This window comes from Schistosoma mansoni, chromosome 7 (assembly GCF_000237925.1).
Source record: "Schistosoma mansoni strain Puerto Rico chromosome 7, complete genome".
Taxonomy (NCBI): Eukaryota; Metazoa; Platyhelminthes; class Trematoda; order Strigeidida; family Schistosomatidae; genus Schistosoma; species Schistosoma mansoni.
Window position 1 is genome coordinate 1,393,947 of NC_031501.1, and position 18,669 is coordinate 1,412,615.

The window sequence follows — 18,669 nt, forward strand, 5'->3', positions numbered from 1 at the left end:
CTAGATAGTTGTCATGGACTATTTGTATTTACTAAGCACTATGAAATAGATAGCCTGGTATTGATTATTGTTCAATAGTTGTGTATTAACTGATTGTCTATGTATAGGCGATTGAATTCTTCTAGTGTCAAAAGTGATTTTCAGCATTTGGATACAGGTAAATATAGCTAACTAGCCTTAAACAGGAACAAAATTGCGTCCTAGATTCCATTGATAGCCACTATCCGACTTGATGAGAACATATACTGTCTGTTGGAGTTCAGTATGTGTTTAATAACAGTCTTCAGTTCATAACCTAATCCATACAAAAATAACTGTCTATTCAACATTTCTTTATAAATTGTAGTGTCAATGTTGATGTTACGAATAAAACATTTGTTTGATACTCCAATTAAGAAATATATGTATCACCCATTCAAACATTGTGACATAACCAGGTTAATTCATTAGAAGATTTGTTTAATCAATAACGCTAACTGTTGATAATAACTGCTAACTAGATCAAATCGCACGAGTATCACCAAAGACAGTTGTAAAAAGTTTAGGACATAATAAAGTACTGAATATAAAATAGATGGAATATAGCTAGCACTGGAATTAAGGATGCGCATTTCCTTCTATATGGGTCTCATCAGGATGATTTATCAAATGGGACGAAAGACTTATCCTGAACCCTACTACTAGCTACATTCCATCTATTCTATATCACGATGGCTATATCGAGGCAATTAGCACAGGATTCTCATATACCAAAGAAGACTGATTAAATTTCAGTCAAAAATGTTAACAACGAGATAATCTAAACTATTTCCAATTGAATTGGAAGTACTCTTTTAAAGTCGAGTCATGTATGATAGAAAAGAGACACTAATTAGGAACAGAAGCTTTGTAGAAGTTCCTTTCACTTAGGAAAGTTAAAGCATGAACATCACTGGCTTCTATTCCGAGCGATAACATTTAGTGCTAAGTTGACGTTTGATGGCTCAACACTTTTTCCTCGAAAATTTCAGCTTCGTCCTAAATTGAATTCTTAACTGATGAATTGAATCAACTGTTCCAGTGTTTTTGTTTGAATTTTACGGAAGAAGCCAAAATTCAGATTGGACATTTTTCAGTTTGAAATAATACTCACAAACTATCTAAGTTATTATACTACTTAACTTTAATTTAGTATCCTAATAATAGTTGGAATTACGTTTTTTATCCATCGTATACCGATGTGGTGGAGATTTCCGCCTCAGGGGGAATTTCAACGGATTCACGTTCACTGAGCTTAATGGTTTGATTGTGAAGCTTTCACTATATATTTAAACAAAAGAGAAAACAAAATTGACAGAACAAGCTGTTATTTGTACACGGACAAATTTGAAAAGCTCAGTTTTGTGTGAGTTATTTGCTGATGATGCTGTCTATAATGCCAAAACGCTATTCAGACAAATGAAAGGATGAATTTCGAGCCAACATCCAAGACTTGTTATCTCGAATCTGATTGGTTCGTCCATATATTATAGTCTTGCTCTTACTCTGTTTCTTGACTGGTTTTATATAGTAATGGAAAGTATTCTTCACATTCCTCAATTCTTTCATATATTTGATTAAATCATTTCATAATAATCTTCGTTTCGCTTACTTTTTAGAATATTTAGTCACGCGGGCAATTATTCCACCTTGTATTATCAAAAGAAAAACGATGGACAGATGTATGAATTTGAATCAGATGTATGTTGTTTGGTACTTGTTTTCTTTTTTTCACACAATAAATCATGAAGCATATTTACCCTTTAGTTTCTACCATGTCATGGAGGTTGGTTAGAAAGCGGTAAGACCAAAAGCGACAAAATCGCGGTCCGAAAACTAAGTCGTTCTACCGGCCGTATAGTAATGTGACAGTGATAAGATATTTTTTATCAGATAGTCACCATCTGCACGGAGACTTCTTCCCCTCAATAAAAGGAAGGCGTTGGAGAAGATCGACTAAAAGTGTTGAACATCTCACCGTACCCAATAGACGTCCGTCGCCAGCGAGAAGGCATTAGAAGTACAGAGCTAACTTTTTAAAACTACTTGAAAAATGGGTGTCTGACCAGCTTCAAGCTGTTGTCTCCTAGACACTATGTTCACACTTGCAAGTCTCTGAGAATACCAGTAATCTAGTTTCCTTTTCAGGTTCACGATAGAGAACAACTACCTTTTTGTGATGTGGGAAAATTGAAGGTGTCAACCACTATCATACCTCTAACAACGCAACAAAAATATAAGGGAAAATATGCTAAGGACTGCAGTGGTGTCTGTTAGAGTTTCATCGACTGAGATGGTTGAGCCACGTGTTACATATGCCTGAACACCGATTACCACAACGCCCAATGCTGACTAGTTATGGGGATGGTTGAAAGAGAGTTAGTGGCGGCCAAACCAAAACGTGGCATCAGTGTTTGAAGCCACTAACTTCTAGTCTGAGCCATGTTGGTAGATGCAGACTACTTGGTTGGGGTCCGCGTGACTGTCGTAACCAATGGTTGGAGACTAGGTGACATGGTTCAAAATCGATCACAATGGCATAGGTGTATACACCTTCTGTCTTTCCTTAAACTATGAGATTAAAATTGTTTCATATCTGTCTTCTGTTCTATATCCTTATATGTAATCTCACTTTTATATATTACCACCATAGAATTATCTATGAATTCGGTGTTTATCTTGTTGTGCTAATGAAGCATGTCAACTTGGACCGATGCATATATGTGCCTGGTCCTATGTTGTAGCTGATGAATGACTGAGTAGTTTGGTAAGTACATTTAAAAAGAAATGATTGCATACAACCCTTCTCTGTACAACTTATAAGAAAAATACAATCAGAGACATTGTGGTGTCCGACAGTAGGCATTGAAAAGAACGAACACTATCCAGATGTTGATTCCTAAACTGCTAGCATCTAACTGGCGACTACTAATTGGCAAGTGGACTATCTTCAGTTCCTAATAAGTCTAAACATGTACCGTAATTGTGGTGTAATGACAATTTAAGAACCGTGGTTAAATGATTTACAAGACGATTGGTCAGTATCACTACAAAAATCTAATATTTATCACCAGGATCATCGACCAAGTAATGCTAAATGGAAGCGTGTTGAAATACTTTGTACTGAGAATTCTATATTGTACCAAAAATACAATATTACATAAGGCCATTTATTATTATTATTATTATTATTATTATTATTATTATGATTTAATTAGTATTGTTTATTTGAATCTTCCCATTGGGACTGCAACGAGTCCCAGAGTGAACATCAACTCTGAGATGCAGGTACATCCAGCTGACGAGTCCCAAATAGGACGAAACGTGCATCGAACTAGCCACTATCCATCTTTGATTACCACTATTATTATTATTATTATTTCCTACGTCATTCTTGACATAAAACTTTTTTTATATATTCAGGGCTCAGTTCCTTTCAAACCATTAACTCAAATGATGATAAATATGTTTGCAAATTACATTTATTGTTTATTTATTTACATAGAAATTAAAAAACTGCTATTACACTGGTACAGTGGTGAATCAAACAGAAGATCATTTGAATTTGGACACCACTAAATATACCAATTATGTTGCTGTAAATACATGTTCCGGTTTAAAGTAGGTTGATTTCATCTTTCTGTTTCTTTTTTTTCACATTTTTCACTTAGTACCAAACAAGCAAACTAAGCAGCATTAAAGAGCAATAGTAGTGTGTAGATTATGATAAGTTTGAAAGTCTATTGGAAATGTTTAATGTAACTTATCGGTTAAACAAATATTTATTCAGAATCGGGATTTGTGAAGATCGTAGTAATTTTAATAATTGAATTCATGAACCGATCAATGTTAGATCAACATTGAGGACCTGAAAGCATTGGATAGACACTTCGTCCTAGTATGGGACTTCTCAGCAGCCGACGTCCATGAGTCCACACACGGGAGTCAAACCGAATACCTTTTGTTTCAAACGCCATCGTGTTATCGACTTAACAGTTGAGTCCAGATTGTCACTAGCTTGTGCAATTAAAAGCTTGTTCAACTTTCGTTTCGTACTAGTTGACATTTGTCCACAATAAGACATATACCTATAATCTTAAGGGAACTAATAATCCCTGGCGAATTCGTACTCGATGATAAGTCTCGCTAATTAACTTCTCATTCTGATTGCCTAGCCGCTTTTAACAACTCCAGATTGAATCTACATGGCAACTTAAACACAAGAAAAAGGCACAAATTTTAGTGATGAAGATTTTTTCAACCCAAAAAATAAATCTAAATGATTTAGGAATACATCATATTTTATCTGCTTTATCCATTGATACATTTGTATAGTTTGAAATGTATTTACTTATTTATTTGAACACATAAATATTGATACAAGGGGGCACCAGATATATATGCGCTACACAAAAAATTGTCATTTCGTTTAATTGCACGAGGGCTATGATGCTGCCTGGGTGCCCAGACCGAAGCAGGTTTTCTTAGGGGCCACACCCGGAGCCTTTGACCTAAAAGTCTAATCCACAAGGCAGTGGAGCAACGTAAGGAGATGCAGTCCCATGGTAGCCGGTGACGGACGATTGATTCATTTGCCATTTGTCTCCTCAGGATACTGGAGCCCATGTGCACCATTGGTTTGGAATCAGGGTTTTCCAACTCCCCTAGGTGGACTTTCCGTGTCCACCAACCCGATTAAAGCATCGAACATTCGCTTTTTGTCCTCTCAATTTCTTAAACAACAATAATGCCGATAGAAGGCAATGAGTAGGACTTCCCTGGCAGTGGCTGTATACGCGTGGCCATGTGAGAGCATTTCGTGAGGGAGAACATACTCTCTCTACTCTCGGCCATACCAGGGCATTTGGGGGCCTGAAATGTATTTACCAATAATAATTCTATAGCTTGCCGTATGAACGTACATTTAATATATATTATACGATTATGCATCCATAATGCATCTTAAAACGTGAATACATGTTGCATACCGATTCATCAAGTTATTACTTGCCATATCACTCGGATAACCCAGTTTCAGCAGTATGAGACACAGTTAACACGTTACTATCCCAACCATAATAAGTCGTTAAGTTTTTAATATGGGTCTTTTGAGAATATTTATATAAAATTAGTCACAGCTAGACAATAACAAATCCAAAATTGAGAATTTATAAGTAAAATTGACAATGGCGACCTCAAACTGTGAGTGTCCTAATATATACCTCTTTTTAATACGAATTTTTTTTATTTACCTACCGCTCGAAACTATGCACATACTCGCGACTTCACATTAAACCGAATCCATAATCTATAGTTTAGTCGAAGGGATTCTGTGGAGATTGCTTCAGTTTGCTGTTGTTAGGAAACCATTGAAAATCAGGAAACACTGAACAGCTGCTGTTTCATTCTAATATTTAACTCGTAGGCAGCGCTAATCTATTACCCGACCATCATTAGATGATGTTTGCGCGTTATCTTCAATTTATTAAAATATAGAAATACAAACTATTAGATCCCTAGTTAGTTGCCTAAAGATTGAGCGTCCACAGAGAGAACTGTAAGTTCTGGGTTAGATTCTTGCTTGGGTCATCTGTGAGTAGCAGTTTGTGTACGAGTAATAGTCCCATATAAGTTAGTAGCAACTATTCTTTTTTTTTAGTTTTTCACGGTTGCCTGACTAATAAAATTAGTCTATGATGCAAAGTAAGTATTCATATATACCACTCTTTTTTCACTAATATCAATAAACACACTTAGCAACAAACCAATTCATCTAATTAATAATTAACAACTATCTATCTACAAACAAAGAGTTAAAAATTTTCAATCAACCAATATATTTATTCATCTCTTGTTTTCTCCCTCACGTATTTTTAGTGGTATCATTCATTATGCTAATCAAACATATGGTATACGTCCATTGCATTGTAAACAATGTGATTCTACAGCCATTCCACATCTACTATTTCCACATCGATCAAAGTTGATTAATCGAGGTTTGTGTTAGTCTTTTTTTTCATGTAATTCATAACATTTTCTTTTCTTTTTTCCCTCTCAATGCAAATAGCTAATTTAACCCATTTTCACTTAGAATAAAGAGCTTTATGTACTGGAATCCCAGTCACTTCATTGATAAGGATTAGGTAATTGATTCAACTTTTCGGCTACTTAAACTAAAGTTGACGAAAAAGACATGGTGTAAATTAGCATCCCATTAATTTGGTGGCCTGCTTGAATATCTGGGCTATCTGTTCCTGTTATCTAGATATTTCAACAAGTTATTCGCTTTTGTTTGTTTATTTTAACATATCATTGTATCTATTAATCGCATAAACTATTCAGGCATGTTTATGAAAAGTATACGACCTTTCAATCTACAAGTTACAAAAAAGTGCAACCAGAGGCATCATGGTTGCCTGCAATACTTATTGAAATGAATGAACATTATTCAGATATCGATTTCCGAACTGTTAAAATCTAACCGGCGATCATTCAATATTTATCATCATGTTCGATCAAGAAGTGAGAAAAGGAAAATTCACTTTTTATTGTTTGTTTGAATCTTCCCATTGATGTTTAGGACTGCAATTGATCAGTTTGTTATTGGCATATTTGCATCCTGTACGGATTGCCTTAAGTCACAGGCGTTATAAGTGTCCTGGATTCCATTGCTAACCACTATCCATCTTTGCTTATAATGCTTGTGAATTAAGGCTATATCGAGTCAATACGCACAGTATGCACATATGCCAATAAGAGACTGATCAGTTGCAGTCCTAAACATCAATGGGAAGATTAGATTAAACAATACCAAGTGAATTTAATAATCATCATCTATTTACATAGGAAATGAGGTGAGACTATAATTTGTGGACGAATCAATCAGATATAAGATAACAGGTCTCGGATTTTGGCGCGAAACTCACTCATTCATTTTGCTAAATAGCATTTTGGCATTATAGCTGATATCAATTCATGATGGAAACCCTAAATCTAATTCCTAACCTTAACCATCAACCGTGAATCATAATTCGAATTCCTCACATAGGTTTATAACCCTCTTTTGGTCCTAATTATTAGGTGGACACTCTGAAGGTCAACCTAGCGTCACTCAAAGGTCGTCCATAAATTATAATCTCACCAAATTATACAATAGTTACAATTCTGTGTGGAAATATGAATAGTGAATAGACTTGATATTGACGTAACAGAAAGATAATACTCGTACTATATGATCTTTTGCCATTATTTCGTCATGTTTGTTCATCGTTGAAATTTCGATTGTATAATTAGAAATCTTTTATGAAATTTCATATTTTCAAAAACCGAACATTACATTAACTAGACCTAGATTTTCGTGGTCTTGTATCATAAATAGATTCTAGTTAGACAACCATTGGAAACCAGCAAGCATTGGACAGCTGTTCCTTACCACTGTGTAACTCAACAATGCGTATCTATGACGCCACTACAGGGGGTTGCTTCTAGGCTTTTCAGACTTGAACACGAACGCTCAATTTTCAGACCACTAAGCTGATGTTCAATAGTTTGCATTTCTAAACTTTAAATGTTTATTAAAAGATCAGTGATTCATTTAACAATAGAAGATAATTATCTTTGAAAGAAAGACAGTGACTATGTATCATTGAATTATCCGTCGGAAAGATAAGATTACAGACAATTAAGTGATAAACAGACACTCCTGAACAACTACGTCGCTTGTTATTAGGCCTTAGACCCTGGATCCAATCCCTGTAGATGAGCACTATTGATGAGACCCATACTAGAACGAAACAGCCGTTCAATGCTTCTTGGTTTATTAATGATAGTCAAATTAAAATTAATCTGTGTAGATATAGAAATCATTTTATCAATAAATAAAGTCTTATTATGTTTTTATTATCTTACAATATACACAAAATTGACAGGTCATCCACCAGTCAATGAATGAATGAATGACGTGTTTTAGTAATAAATGTCACCCAAAATTAGTTTATTTACAGCAATCTATCTTTCCTGGTCACATTTTCATAGTGATCACTTTGACATGCATAACATTATATTCGTTGATATTAATCAAATTGACATTGTACTACTGTGCAATTAAATATTACCCTCATTTACAAGTTTTAATTGACTGATTAACACATTTGTCAATAAAAACAACAACAACACACTGACCACATACAACTACTTTTGGTCATACAGTAATTAAACTGATTAATGACTACTACAACGGGAATATGGAGGTTGTTATATTTTATTTTTATATCATGAACTGATGATTAGTTAGACAATTATTGAACTTTATAAAACACTGAGTCGCTTTGATGTTCTAGTATGGTATATACCTTGGCAGTGGACACTGATAACTTCTCCTGGATTCGAACATAGGATTATCAGGTTTTGCATTGAGCTCTTACTCTCTCAATGGATTATTTAGTGAATCACTAATAAGTTGATCTCTTTGATGAGAAAGAGAAGAATCTTTCTGGAAGATTTCAACTATTTCAAATATTTCTCAATGTTACTTCTATCGCTCATTTTATGCGAAATAAGATGAAATGTATGGACATCTAGCCGTGTTTTATTACTTAATAAGTGTTCGGCATTCAGTACTTTTGGAGATTTTTCCGTTTATTAAGTGAATTAATCCTCTATCTAAAAGTGTAATTTTCACTGGAGATTTAATTTTTTAAAAATCCTAAATTATCCAAAATTGCTGCTATGAACATGTCAGTGTTGCATATCCTAACATGTTGGATGATAAACATAAATATTGTGAAAGTTGGAGCTTGAATTTAGATCTTTATTGAATATTAAACTTTTTGAGTGCAGCACTTATCCATTAAGTAAACGGGAAACTCCGCTAAAATGCTGGATATCGGGTGTTTATGGAATAATGAAAATTTTTGGACAGCGTGACACAAAATAAAATTCGTTAATTTGTGAATTTGGCATAAAAATTTGAAAGCAACTAATATTAATTCTGACTGGCTTGTCTTTGTCTATTATACTCTTATAACATTATGATGTAAAGTGATGGTCAAAGGTAATCGACAGGAAATCCTGAAAATTATACCTGTAGAGATTGATGTTCCCTATCAGGTTCGATCTCGTGTCACCCAGCTTTACACTCAGAAATGTCACTACTATGCTATTTCAACGACAACTGACCTCTTATAGCACCAAGATGTATTTCCAATTGATTAATCATTGAGTAGTGACCAATGTTATGTTTATCAAATCCTTGCTAGTACTGATCGAATCCTATCGACCAAGTTGTAATATGACCACTATTAATCTAAATGATTTGACCGTTGCTGCCACCTTGACGTGGTGGTCGGTCTTGCCTATCGTGATGAACCAATCGAACTATACTAGCTGGAACAATCGTTCCTCAAGGTCCTACCATGCCCAGCAGGTCAGTTATTCAGCGGTAAGACTAAAGGCAGCAAACCCAAGGTCCGAAGGCGAAGTCGTACTGCTGACTGTACAGAGGTGTGACAGCATTAAGGTGTTTTCTTCAGACAATCAGCATAACAGCGATGTTGTCCCTAAAAATGCACACCTCGCCCTTATCCCATGGATATCCGTCTCCGAGGGTAAGGTCCCAACAAGTACGGAGCTAACACAAAAATTACACACGAAGAGGTCGTGTGTGACCGACCTCAAGCAGTTGTCCCTTAGGCACTGTGATCACACTCTCAGGTCATTGAGACCATCTCTAATCTAACTTCCTTTTCAAGTAGTTCTAGAAGAACCATTCCACAGTGTGGGCGACCGGGAAAGTGATAACTGCTCTCATATCTCTAACAGCACTCAAGATCACTGTATTCATAATCATGACATCACTTGCACTATGTCGAGTTTTGTCAGATAGTGATTAGAGGTTAATGGACATACAATCCCGGATCTTGATATTTGGCATTTTAATCAATGATAATACACTTTAGTGTTAAGATTAATTATAATCCTTTCTGTAAGAAAATACATTAGAATATAATAATTTTTATTTTAAAAATTAAGCAAACTTAATGGTCGTAAGTGTTCAAAACTTAGTGCATACAATTTTTTTGTTTTTATTAAAAGGATTGTATTGTCTTGTAATTTTCTTACTTAATTACAAAATTGTACATGTTGCAGTGAGAGAGAGAGAGAGAATTGGTCTATAAGAAATGATTCCGTTTTCTTAATTGTACCTGCTTGACATACATAGAGAGTAATAAGGGTAACAGTAATAATAACTGTCTAATTGCATCTGAATATGATCAGGTATTGTCTGTTTGTTTGTCTCTGTATTTATGTGTATGTATGTGTGTGTCTACGTTTGATAGTTTTCTTCTCTTTTTTCTTCCTTAGATTGATTACACCTTCATTTTATTCTTTTCGCATTCTTGCCTACCTCTCTCTCTCTCACTCTCTTTTACACAGTATTTTTGACCCTGTTTAATTTAACGTTTTCTGTAGTCAACAAATTAGCATTCATTACTGTTTATTAATTTCTATTTAATTTTGCTTAGTGTTAATTTATTTTGTAGATCCCTCTCTTTAAAATACAATTATTATACCGTTTTGTTCTTCATTCATTTAGTTTTTGTATGTATCTGTGTGTGTGTGTGTGTGCATGGAGTGTTGTATTATGTACAACTGGAGAAAATAGGTCTGGACAACTGGTTTATCCTCATTCGAGATTTGTATGTGCCACTGTTCACCTACCGATCACACATGAAATAGAACTCAATTCCACCATGTTGTACATTAACCATGATTCTGTCGAATTAATATGTTCGTTAAGTCATGTTGTTCAAGTCATGTTTATTAATATAAACTATTTGGTTGGAGTCCGCACGATAACTGCTATCAATAGTCAGAGATATTGAATGACATGGGTCACAATCGACTATAGTAGGCCAAATGTATTGACTCCCTGACCTTACTCTACATCTTAAATTCTAATTTTCCTTTTTTTTCAAACCAGATTTTCAATTAATATATTGGGTGTCTGGATCTTACCCAGTATCTTTATTTAAGATTGCAGTTGACTAACCTTTTGACATATATGCATCCTATGCGAATCGCCTTGATATTTCCATCAATTTACAAGGATTCTAAGCGGAGAAGAATGGTGGCTGGCAGTGGAGTTCAGAATGCGTGTTTCGTCCTAGTTTGAACTCGTCAGTCGGATGTACCTACGCTCCAGGCATGATGTTCCTACCGGAACGAAGCTCACACCCTATATTCCACTGCTAGACACCACTCATATTTTTACTGTTTTTGTTTTATCTCTGTCATTGTTTGTAGAATTGTTTCGAACTCTTTTTTATTCATCTTCTTAACTTAATTTGTTTGCACCGATTAAATGTGGTGACTGGGTTTAGTGTACATTTGTGTCCTGCTCTTATGTTCATCATATTTGGCTATAACAATATACTGATAAGTGTTTTCGGATGTTTAATCTACTCTTCAATGAAATCTAGTCCAAAATAATCTTTACTAAATGCCTATAATAAAATCATATGTATTTCTTTGCTTTAAAAGTATTTATTCATTTATGTAAGCACATGAACATTGGTATAATGAAGCACCAAATATTTATGCTCCACACTCCACCATCCGATTTTTGTGAGGGCTGTAATACTATCCGGACACCCCAACCGAAAGTGGTTTTCTTATATGTTCATTATACGAGCCTTTGGCCTACAGGTCTAATTCACAATGCATTGGATCAACGTTAGGAAATTCTGTCCCATGGTTTATACGCCATTTGTTCCCTCAGAATCGTGGAGCCCTCATGACCATTGATTTGGAACCAGGGTTTTGTAACTTCCCTAGGTGGACCTTCCTTGTCCACCAACCCGGTTTGCGTACCGGACATTCGCTTTTCGTTCTCTTAATTTCGTAAGCAACTCACTCTCAGCTTAAAGGAAGTGAGTAGGACTTTCTTCATAGTTGCCGTATACACGTGATCATATGAAAGCATTTGGAGAGGGGGAGCTGACTCTTGCCACCCTCAACCGCACAAGGGCATTTGGGGGTACTCTTTTTAAGTTTCTAGTCTTTACAATTTGTTTTAATGAGAAGGTGATGTAACAAGTTGTGTCGGCATTTTTTCCATATTGAAACAGTAACTAAAAAAGAAAAAAGACCACATCTTTATGTGAGATCCATACGAAATCTTTCTTTTTATGACTGACGAAAAAAAAACACAATAAAAAGTGTTACATTTTTAATTAGTTACAAAAATTTCTTTTCAAATTGGAGATAATTTACTAATTGGATTAAACTATGTATTTTGATTTCTTTATAATTAGGTTAGTGATATTAATACATTTTCGAACTTAAAGATTCTTTTATAGTTTACTTCAAGGATTGATCTTAGTTCAATAACCATTGAAAATCGGGAAGCATTGAACAGCTGTTTGATCCTAGTTTGGAACTATAATATAAACCATGACATTCATTGACCTCCACAAATCCCCTTAAGCTTATCATAATTATCTGCTCATTAATGAATAATTTCTAGAGATAATTTGCAGAGTTCTAAGTAGAGGCTGTAACCACTGGAGTCCAACCATGTTGATTTTTATTATTTATTGTATTTAAACACATAAATATTGGTACAAAAAAGCACCAGATAAATATGCTCCTCACAAATCTCATTTGATTTGTGTGAGGGCTGTGATACTGCCCAGGTGCTCAGACTGAAACAGGTGGTTTGCTTAGGGGGCTACACCCTGAGCCTTTGACCTGAAGGTCTAGTCCACAAGGCAGTGGAGCATCGTGAGGAGATGCAGTCACATGGTCACCGGTGACTAACGATTGATTCATACACCATTTGTTTCCTCAGGATACTGGAGCCAGTGCATGTGCACCATTGGTTTGGAATGAGGGTTTTCCAACTCCCCTAGGTGAACTTTCCGTGTCCACTAACCCGGTTAAAGCGCTGGACATTCGCTTTCCATCCTCTCAATTTCGTAAACAACACCCATGATGCGAGAAGGCAGTGAGTAGGACTTCCCTGACAGAGGCTATATATTCGCGTGGCCATGTGAGAGCATTTGGAGAGGGAGAGCGGACTCTCCCCACTCTTGGCCGTACCAGGGCATTTGGAGGCACCATGTTGATTGGGAGACAGTTACCCATCATTAGTGTCCATAGACAGTTGCACAATAATGCGAACTTATTGAAGTTGGACATGTAAACCAGCAGATATCTAATCATTAGTCTAAATGTTACTCGCTTTCAGTAAGCCCTGAAAATCCTCGAGGAAGTCGTTGACAAGCACCGTTAAAGAGTCTCATACTAAAACGAAATAGTTATCCAATGCTTCCCAGTATTTTATGGTTATCTAATTATAACTAATTCATGATGTAAAGCATTCCAATATACTTTTGCATTTCCTTACTATTCTATTCATCAAAATAACTTACTGCCTTTCGTTAAAATATTGTTTATGGTTTCTTACATTACCAATACATCTCTCCCCTAATGTGCTTGCTTAATAATATTTAATAATATTACTAACAGTAATGGTTCTCATATAGACTAGATGGAATGTGCCGCCTACCGATGGAATCGAGGACTCACATTTCGTCCTATATGGGACTCGTCCGTTGAGTGCACCTGCCATATCGCAGAGTTGATGTTTACTCCGGGACTCGAACCCCTTACAGTACCGTTTGCTCCAAACGTCATCGCGGCCCTGTCATTTTCAAATATAGAAGTATCTTATCAATTATAGAAACACTATCTGTTTATATGTCTGTATGAGAATCATAATCGGAATACTTGTTCTAACTGGTGCTAAATCATGACGAGTGCTGTCTAAAAAAACTGAAAAAAACGACCCATACAACCTCCGCCGCCGCTCACTTTCTCAATTATCTGTTCACTACTGAGTAGTTTTGAAATAACCTTGTGATAATTTTTGATTACTAAATTACAACGATGTCAAAAGTGAGACTTTCATCACCCATGACATTGCATGATCATGATCCTACTATATCACTAGTTGAGTGAAGTTGAAAATTCGAATTTAAAAATTCGGTTTCAACTTAATGGTCTGAATGTAACACACTCACTAAAATTCTCAAAAGTCCTGGATTCAACCTTTAGTTAGGTCACAGACAAACCTCACTGAACAGTTACTCAATACTGAGATGAAACTACTTTCCAATAGTTCCTTATTTTCTCTGTTACCATAGTTGGTTGTGATCCATAACTGCCCGTTACTACCTAAAAATAGGTAACTAACAGAAAATATTGCATCAAAGTTAATGAACATTTTACCATTGATTGACCACTGAGTTAGGACTAATTTCATGTATGTCAAATCCTACCTAATGTCGATCGAGTAATATTTCCGACTGTAAAGCTGGGCAACATGTGATCGAATCTATCAGGGACCATCATCCCTCTTACAATCACAAATACATCTTACTTACAAGTAGTGTTGGATAGCACGAAACCGAAGTCAAGAAGTATTTCTTGTTGACAATCTACAACTACCATATTACATGAATATTTTCTTAACAAAATGTTACATTATTCAGCCATTGATATCATCAACATTCCATATTCATAAATATATGTACTCTGATTAATGAGTTTTCTTTTTCAACCTTTCTTTTGTATTCTATATTCTGATGGTTTCAATTCATGGGAACCTTTTTACTATTCAAATGTCATTTATTATATCTGATACACTTTGTTAATCCCTGTTTGTATTTTCCTTTTCTTTCTTTTTTTCTCTCTGTCTACCTCTCTGATATTATCATGTTTGTGTATATTATTTTTACAAATAGATGTTCAATTACCAGTATTTTGGCGCCCTACAGATATTTTTAATATAATGAATAGAAAATCTTTAGTCAAAGTTGAAGGACCTCGATTATACACTATAAATCTTGCATTAACGCTTGATTATCATTTAGTAAGTTGGTGTTTGACAATTTTGTTTTTCTAGTTTTTTTTTTTAAAATTTAACTAAAATCAACTGTAAGGGGGAATTACTACCCTTTTTCAAGGGGGATAAAAACTGACATTTGTGTGTACGCTGGAGAGAGAGAAAGAATGGGAATGTTGTTGACTGGTATTGAAATAACTATACATATATATGGTACGTTCTTTTCATCTGAAATAACTATCCTGGTATCTAGAGCTTAATTATATTACATATGGACACGGGTTGGCATTATTTACGAGAGCAGCCATCGAGAAAACATGCTATACTGTTAGATTGATTCTTATTGCAAACAACTAAACCCGTGATTCCATATAGGATTAAGCGTTGTATAAAAAATGAGATCAGCATGGCCATTAGACAAATCAAGATCGGCAAAGCAGCGGGACCAGACAACATCCCGGCAGAGGCACTGAAAGCAAATGTAGCAGCAACTGCCAAGATACTACACATCCTCTTCAGTAAGATTTGGAACGAAGAACAAGTACCAACAGACTGGAAAAAAGGACTTCTGATCAAAGTACCAAAGAAAGGTGATCTTAGCAAGTGCGACAACTACAGGGGCATCACTCTCCTCTCAATACCAGGGAAAGTCTTCAACAGAGTATTGTTAAACAGGATGAAGGATTCCGTAGACGCCCAACTTCGAGATCAACAAGCTGGATTTCGTAAGGATAGATCGTGCACAGATCAAATCGCAACTCTACGTATCATTGTGGAACAATCAATCGAATGGAATTCATCACTCTACATCAACTTCATCGACTACGAGAAGGCATTTGATAGCGTGGACAGGACAACACTATGGAGGCTTCTTCGACACTACAGCGTGCCTGAGAAAATAGTCAATATCATACGGAACTCCTATGATGGACTAAACTGCCAAATCGTCCACGGAGGACAACTCACCGACTCGTTTGAAGTAAAGACTGGTGTAAGGCAAGGTTGCCTACTCTCACCGTTTCTCTTTCTCCTGGTAATAGACTGGATCGTGAAGACGTCAACGACTGGAGGAAAGCACGGGATACAGTGGACAGGCAGGATGCAACTTGACGATCTAGACTTCGCGGATGATCTGGCTCTTCTATCACAAACGCAACAACAAATGCAGGAGAAAACGACCAGTGTAGCAGCAGCCTCAGCAGCAGTAGGTCTCAATATAAACAAAGGGAAAAGCAAAACTCTCCGATGCAACACAATATGCACCAATCAAATTACACTTGACGGAGAAGCTTTGGAAGATGTGGAAACCTTTACATATCTGGGCAGCATCATTGATGAACACGGTGGATCAGATGCAGATGTGAGGGCGAGGATCGGCAAAGCAAGAGCAGCATACTTACAACTGAAAAACATCTGGAGCTCAAAACAATTGTCAACCAACACCAAGGTTAGAATTTTCAATACAAATGTGAAGACAGTTCTATTGTATGGGGCGGAGACGTGGAGAACTACGAAAGCCATTATCCAGAAGATACAAGTGTTTATTAACAGTTGTCTACGCAAGATACTTCGGATCCGATGGCCAGACACTATCAGCAACAAGTTACTGTGGGAGACAACAAAACAGATTCCAGCGGAGGAAGAAATCAGGAGGAGGCGCTGGAAGTGGATAGGGCACACTTTGAGGAAATCACCCGATTGCGTCACAAGACAAGCCCTCACATGGAATCCTGAAGGTCAAAGGAGAATAGGAAGACCAAAGAACACATTACGCCGAGAAATAGAGACAGACATGAGAAGAATGAACAAGAACTGGAAAGAACTAGAAAAGAAGGCCCAGGACAGAGTGGGTTGGAGAATGCTGGTCGGCGGCCTATGCTCCATTGGGAGTAACAGGCGAAAGTAAAGTAAGTAAGTAAGTTGTATAAAAATAATTGCGTCACATCCCATTGTATTTACAATTTCACTTGTGTGTGCGTGTTTGGGGGGGGGGTTGACACAGAATTGCATTAGGAGGAGTAAGTGATCTTTGCAATCAAAATGTATTCGATTTGTACTGAAATGGCTTAAGAATCATTTAACATCAAATATTCTAATAAACATTGGAATTAGGAAATCATATTCATCAATAGCAAAATACATAGTTGAAACAGGACATAGAATTAATCATAATATATTTTTAAAGTGTTGTATAGAGATTGTCAAGGATAAGTTCTCCAGAAAAGTCCCTTAGCCATTAGAAATCTCTTTTATGTGCACGAAAACAATAATTTATCATAACTTTAAATCTCCTCTGATGATCTTCAATGCATCAGAGAACTTCAGTCAGTATATCCATTTCTTCTATATTATTACACTATTTTTCTCGCTCAATTACAATTCAATGATCACTTTATATTGATCTAACCCTGAAATAGATTCAACTAACCTTCATTAATTTTCAGATATCAATGCTCTGATAAGTAATATGCGTATCGTTCTCATTAACATAAAAAGAAATTAACAAAACGGAATAGTTAACATCAAAGAAGAGAGACAATGATGAGAAATTTTTGACTAGTTCAATGTAATGAAAAGAATAGTACATGATCAGTTCGTAAAATTGTGAATGAGGAAATCATCAAATAACTATTACTTATGAGTAATCACGTTGAACATATCATATGAGTAGCGTCGATGACAGTCTTGCAATATCTTTAATTGACTGCAGTACCTCCGATATTTGCCAACCACCCAGTATTGCATTTTATAACTTACTCGCTAAAAATACTGAACGTTCTGGAAGAGAGCTAGAGGCAGCCAAATTAAATTATGGTATCAGTTCATAAATTCATTGAATGTATATTTTGAGCTGTGTTGTAAAGTGTAGACTACCTGTTTGGGGTCTTTCACGATAACTGTGTTCAGTAATTGTAGGCTACAAGTGACATAGATAGGAATCTATCACAATGACGCAGAAGTACTCGCTTTTTATTTACTTCTAGATCTTGATTCCCAGTATTCCTCTATATATACTTTCTCATTAGATCTTTTTGTAACATATTCTCATTGCATAGCCCTTTTCATTATCATTACTATTTTTGATTTCTTTGCTACTTCCCTTTTTAAATTCATCTGTTGTGCTGATGTGTTCTAACCATTTAGGTTAATGCATATTTTTGCCCAAGCTCCACGTTGATTCATGACTGACTGTTTGAAGTTTGTGAATTCGTTCTCTGATGGCGGAAGATCTCGAACTTATACTGTTGATTGACTAGCACAAAACTTTCTCATTAATGATATTCAAGATTGAATTTGAGGTGAAACCAACCAATATCACTACAAACCGCCACGAAGAGATAGAATTAAAGCTTTGTAACTATAGACACAATATTGAAACATCATTAGACTATTATTCTTGCGTACACACGTAAATACACACATACATGGATACAACAGTTGTAATTAAGGTTATAATCGCTAATTAGTATGCTTTTTTACTAATATGATCCATATACTACTTAATTTTCTGAAAAAGTATAATCTCAAAAATTTGTGTTACCAATTGGGAATTTTAACCATTTTTACTGAATAAACAATCAACTATGTATATGTATGGTCTAGTGTACTTATTGAGTGTGTGTGTGTGTGTATTGGTAATTCTAAGACTTTCATCATCGTTTATTCACTATGGAAATAGAATGATTTGTTTATGAAAAGCAATTAATGATCAACCGTTTCTTAATTGGAATAATGAATTTTAC

General features: G+C 35.7%; 1 protein-coding gene across 1 annotated transcript in view; it reads left to right on the forward strand.

Moving 5' to 3' along the window:
- Positions 1-1,698: 1,698 nt before the first annotated feature.
- Positions 1,699-18,669, forward strand: part of Smp_127740 — a gene marked incomplete at both ends in the record, with an annotated part of 76,368 nt that continues 59,397 nt past the window's right edge. The window contains 4 exons of the mRNA XM_018798587.1: positions 1,699-1,719; positions 3,524-3,639; positions 5,896-6,014; positions 14,826-14,953. Of these exons, the coding sequence (XP_018653514.1) occupies positions 1,699-1,719; positions 3,524-3,639; positions 5,896-6,014; positions 14,826-14,953 (384 nt within the window). The remainder of the gene's footprint in view (positions 1,720-3,523; positions 3,640-5,895; positions 6,015-14,825; positions 14,954-18,669) is intronic.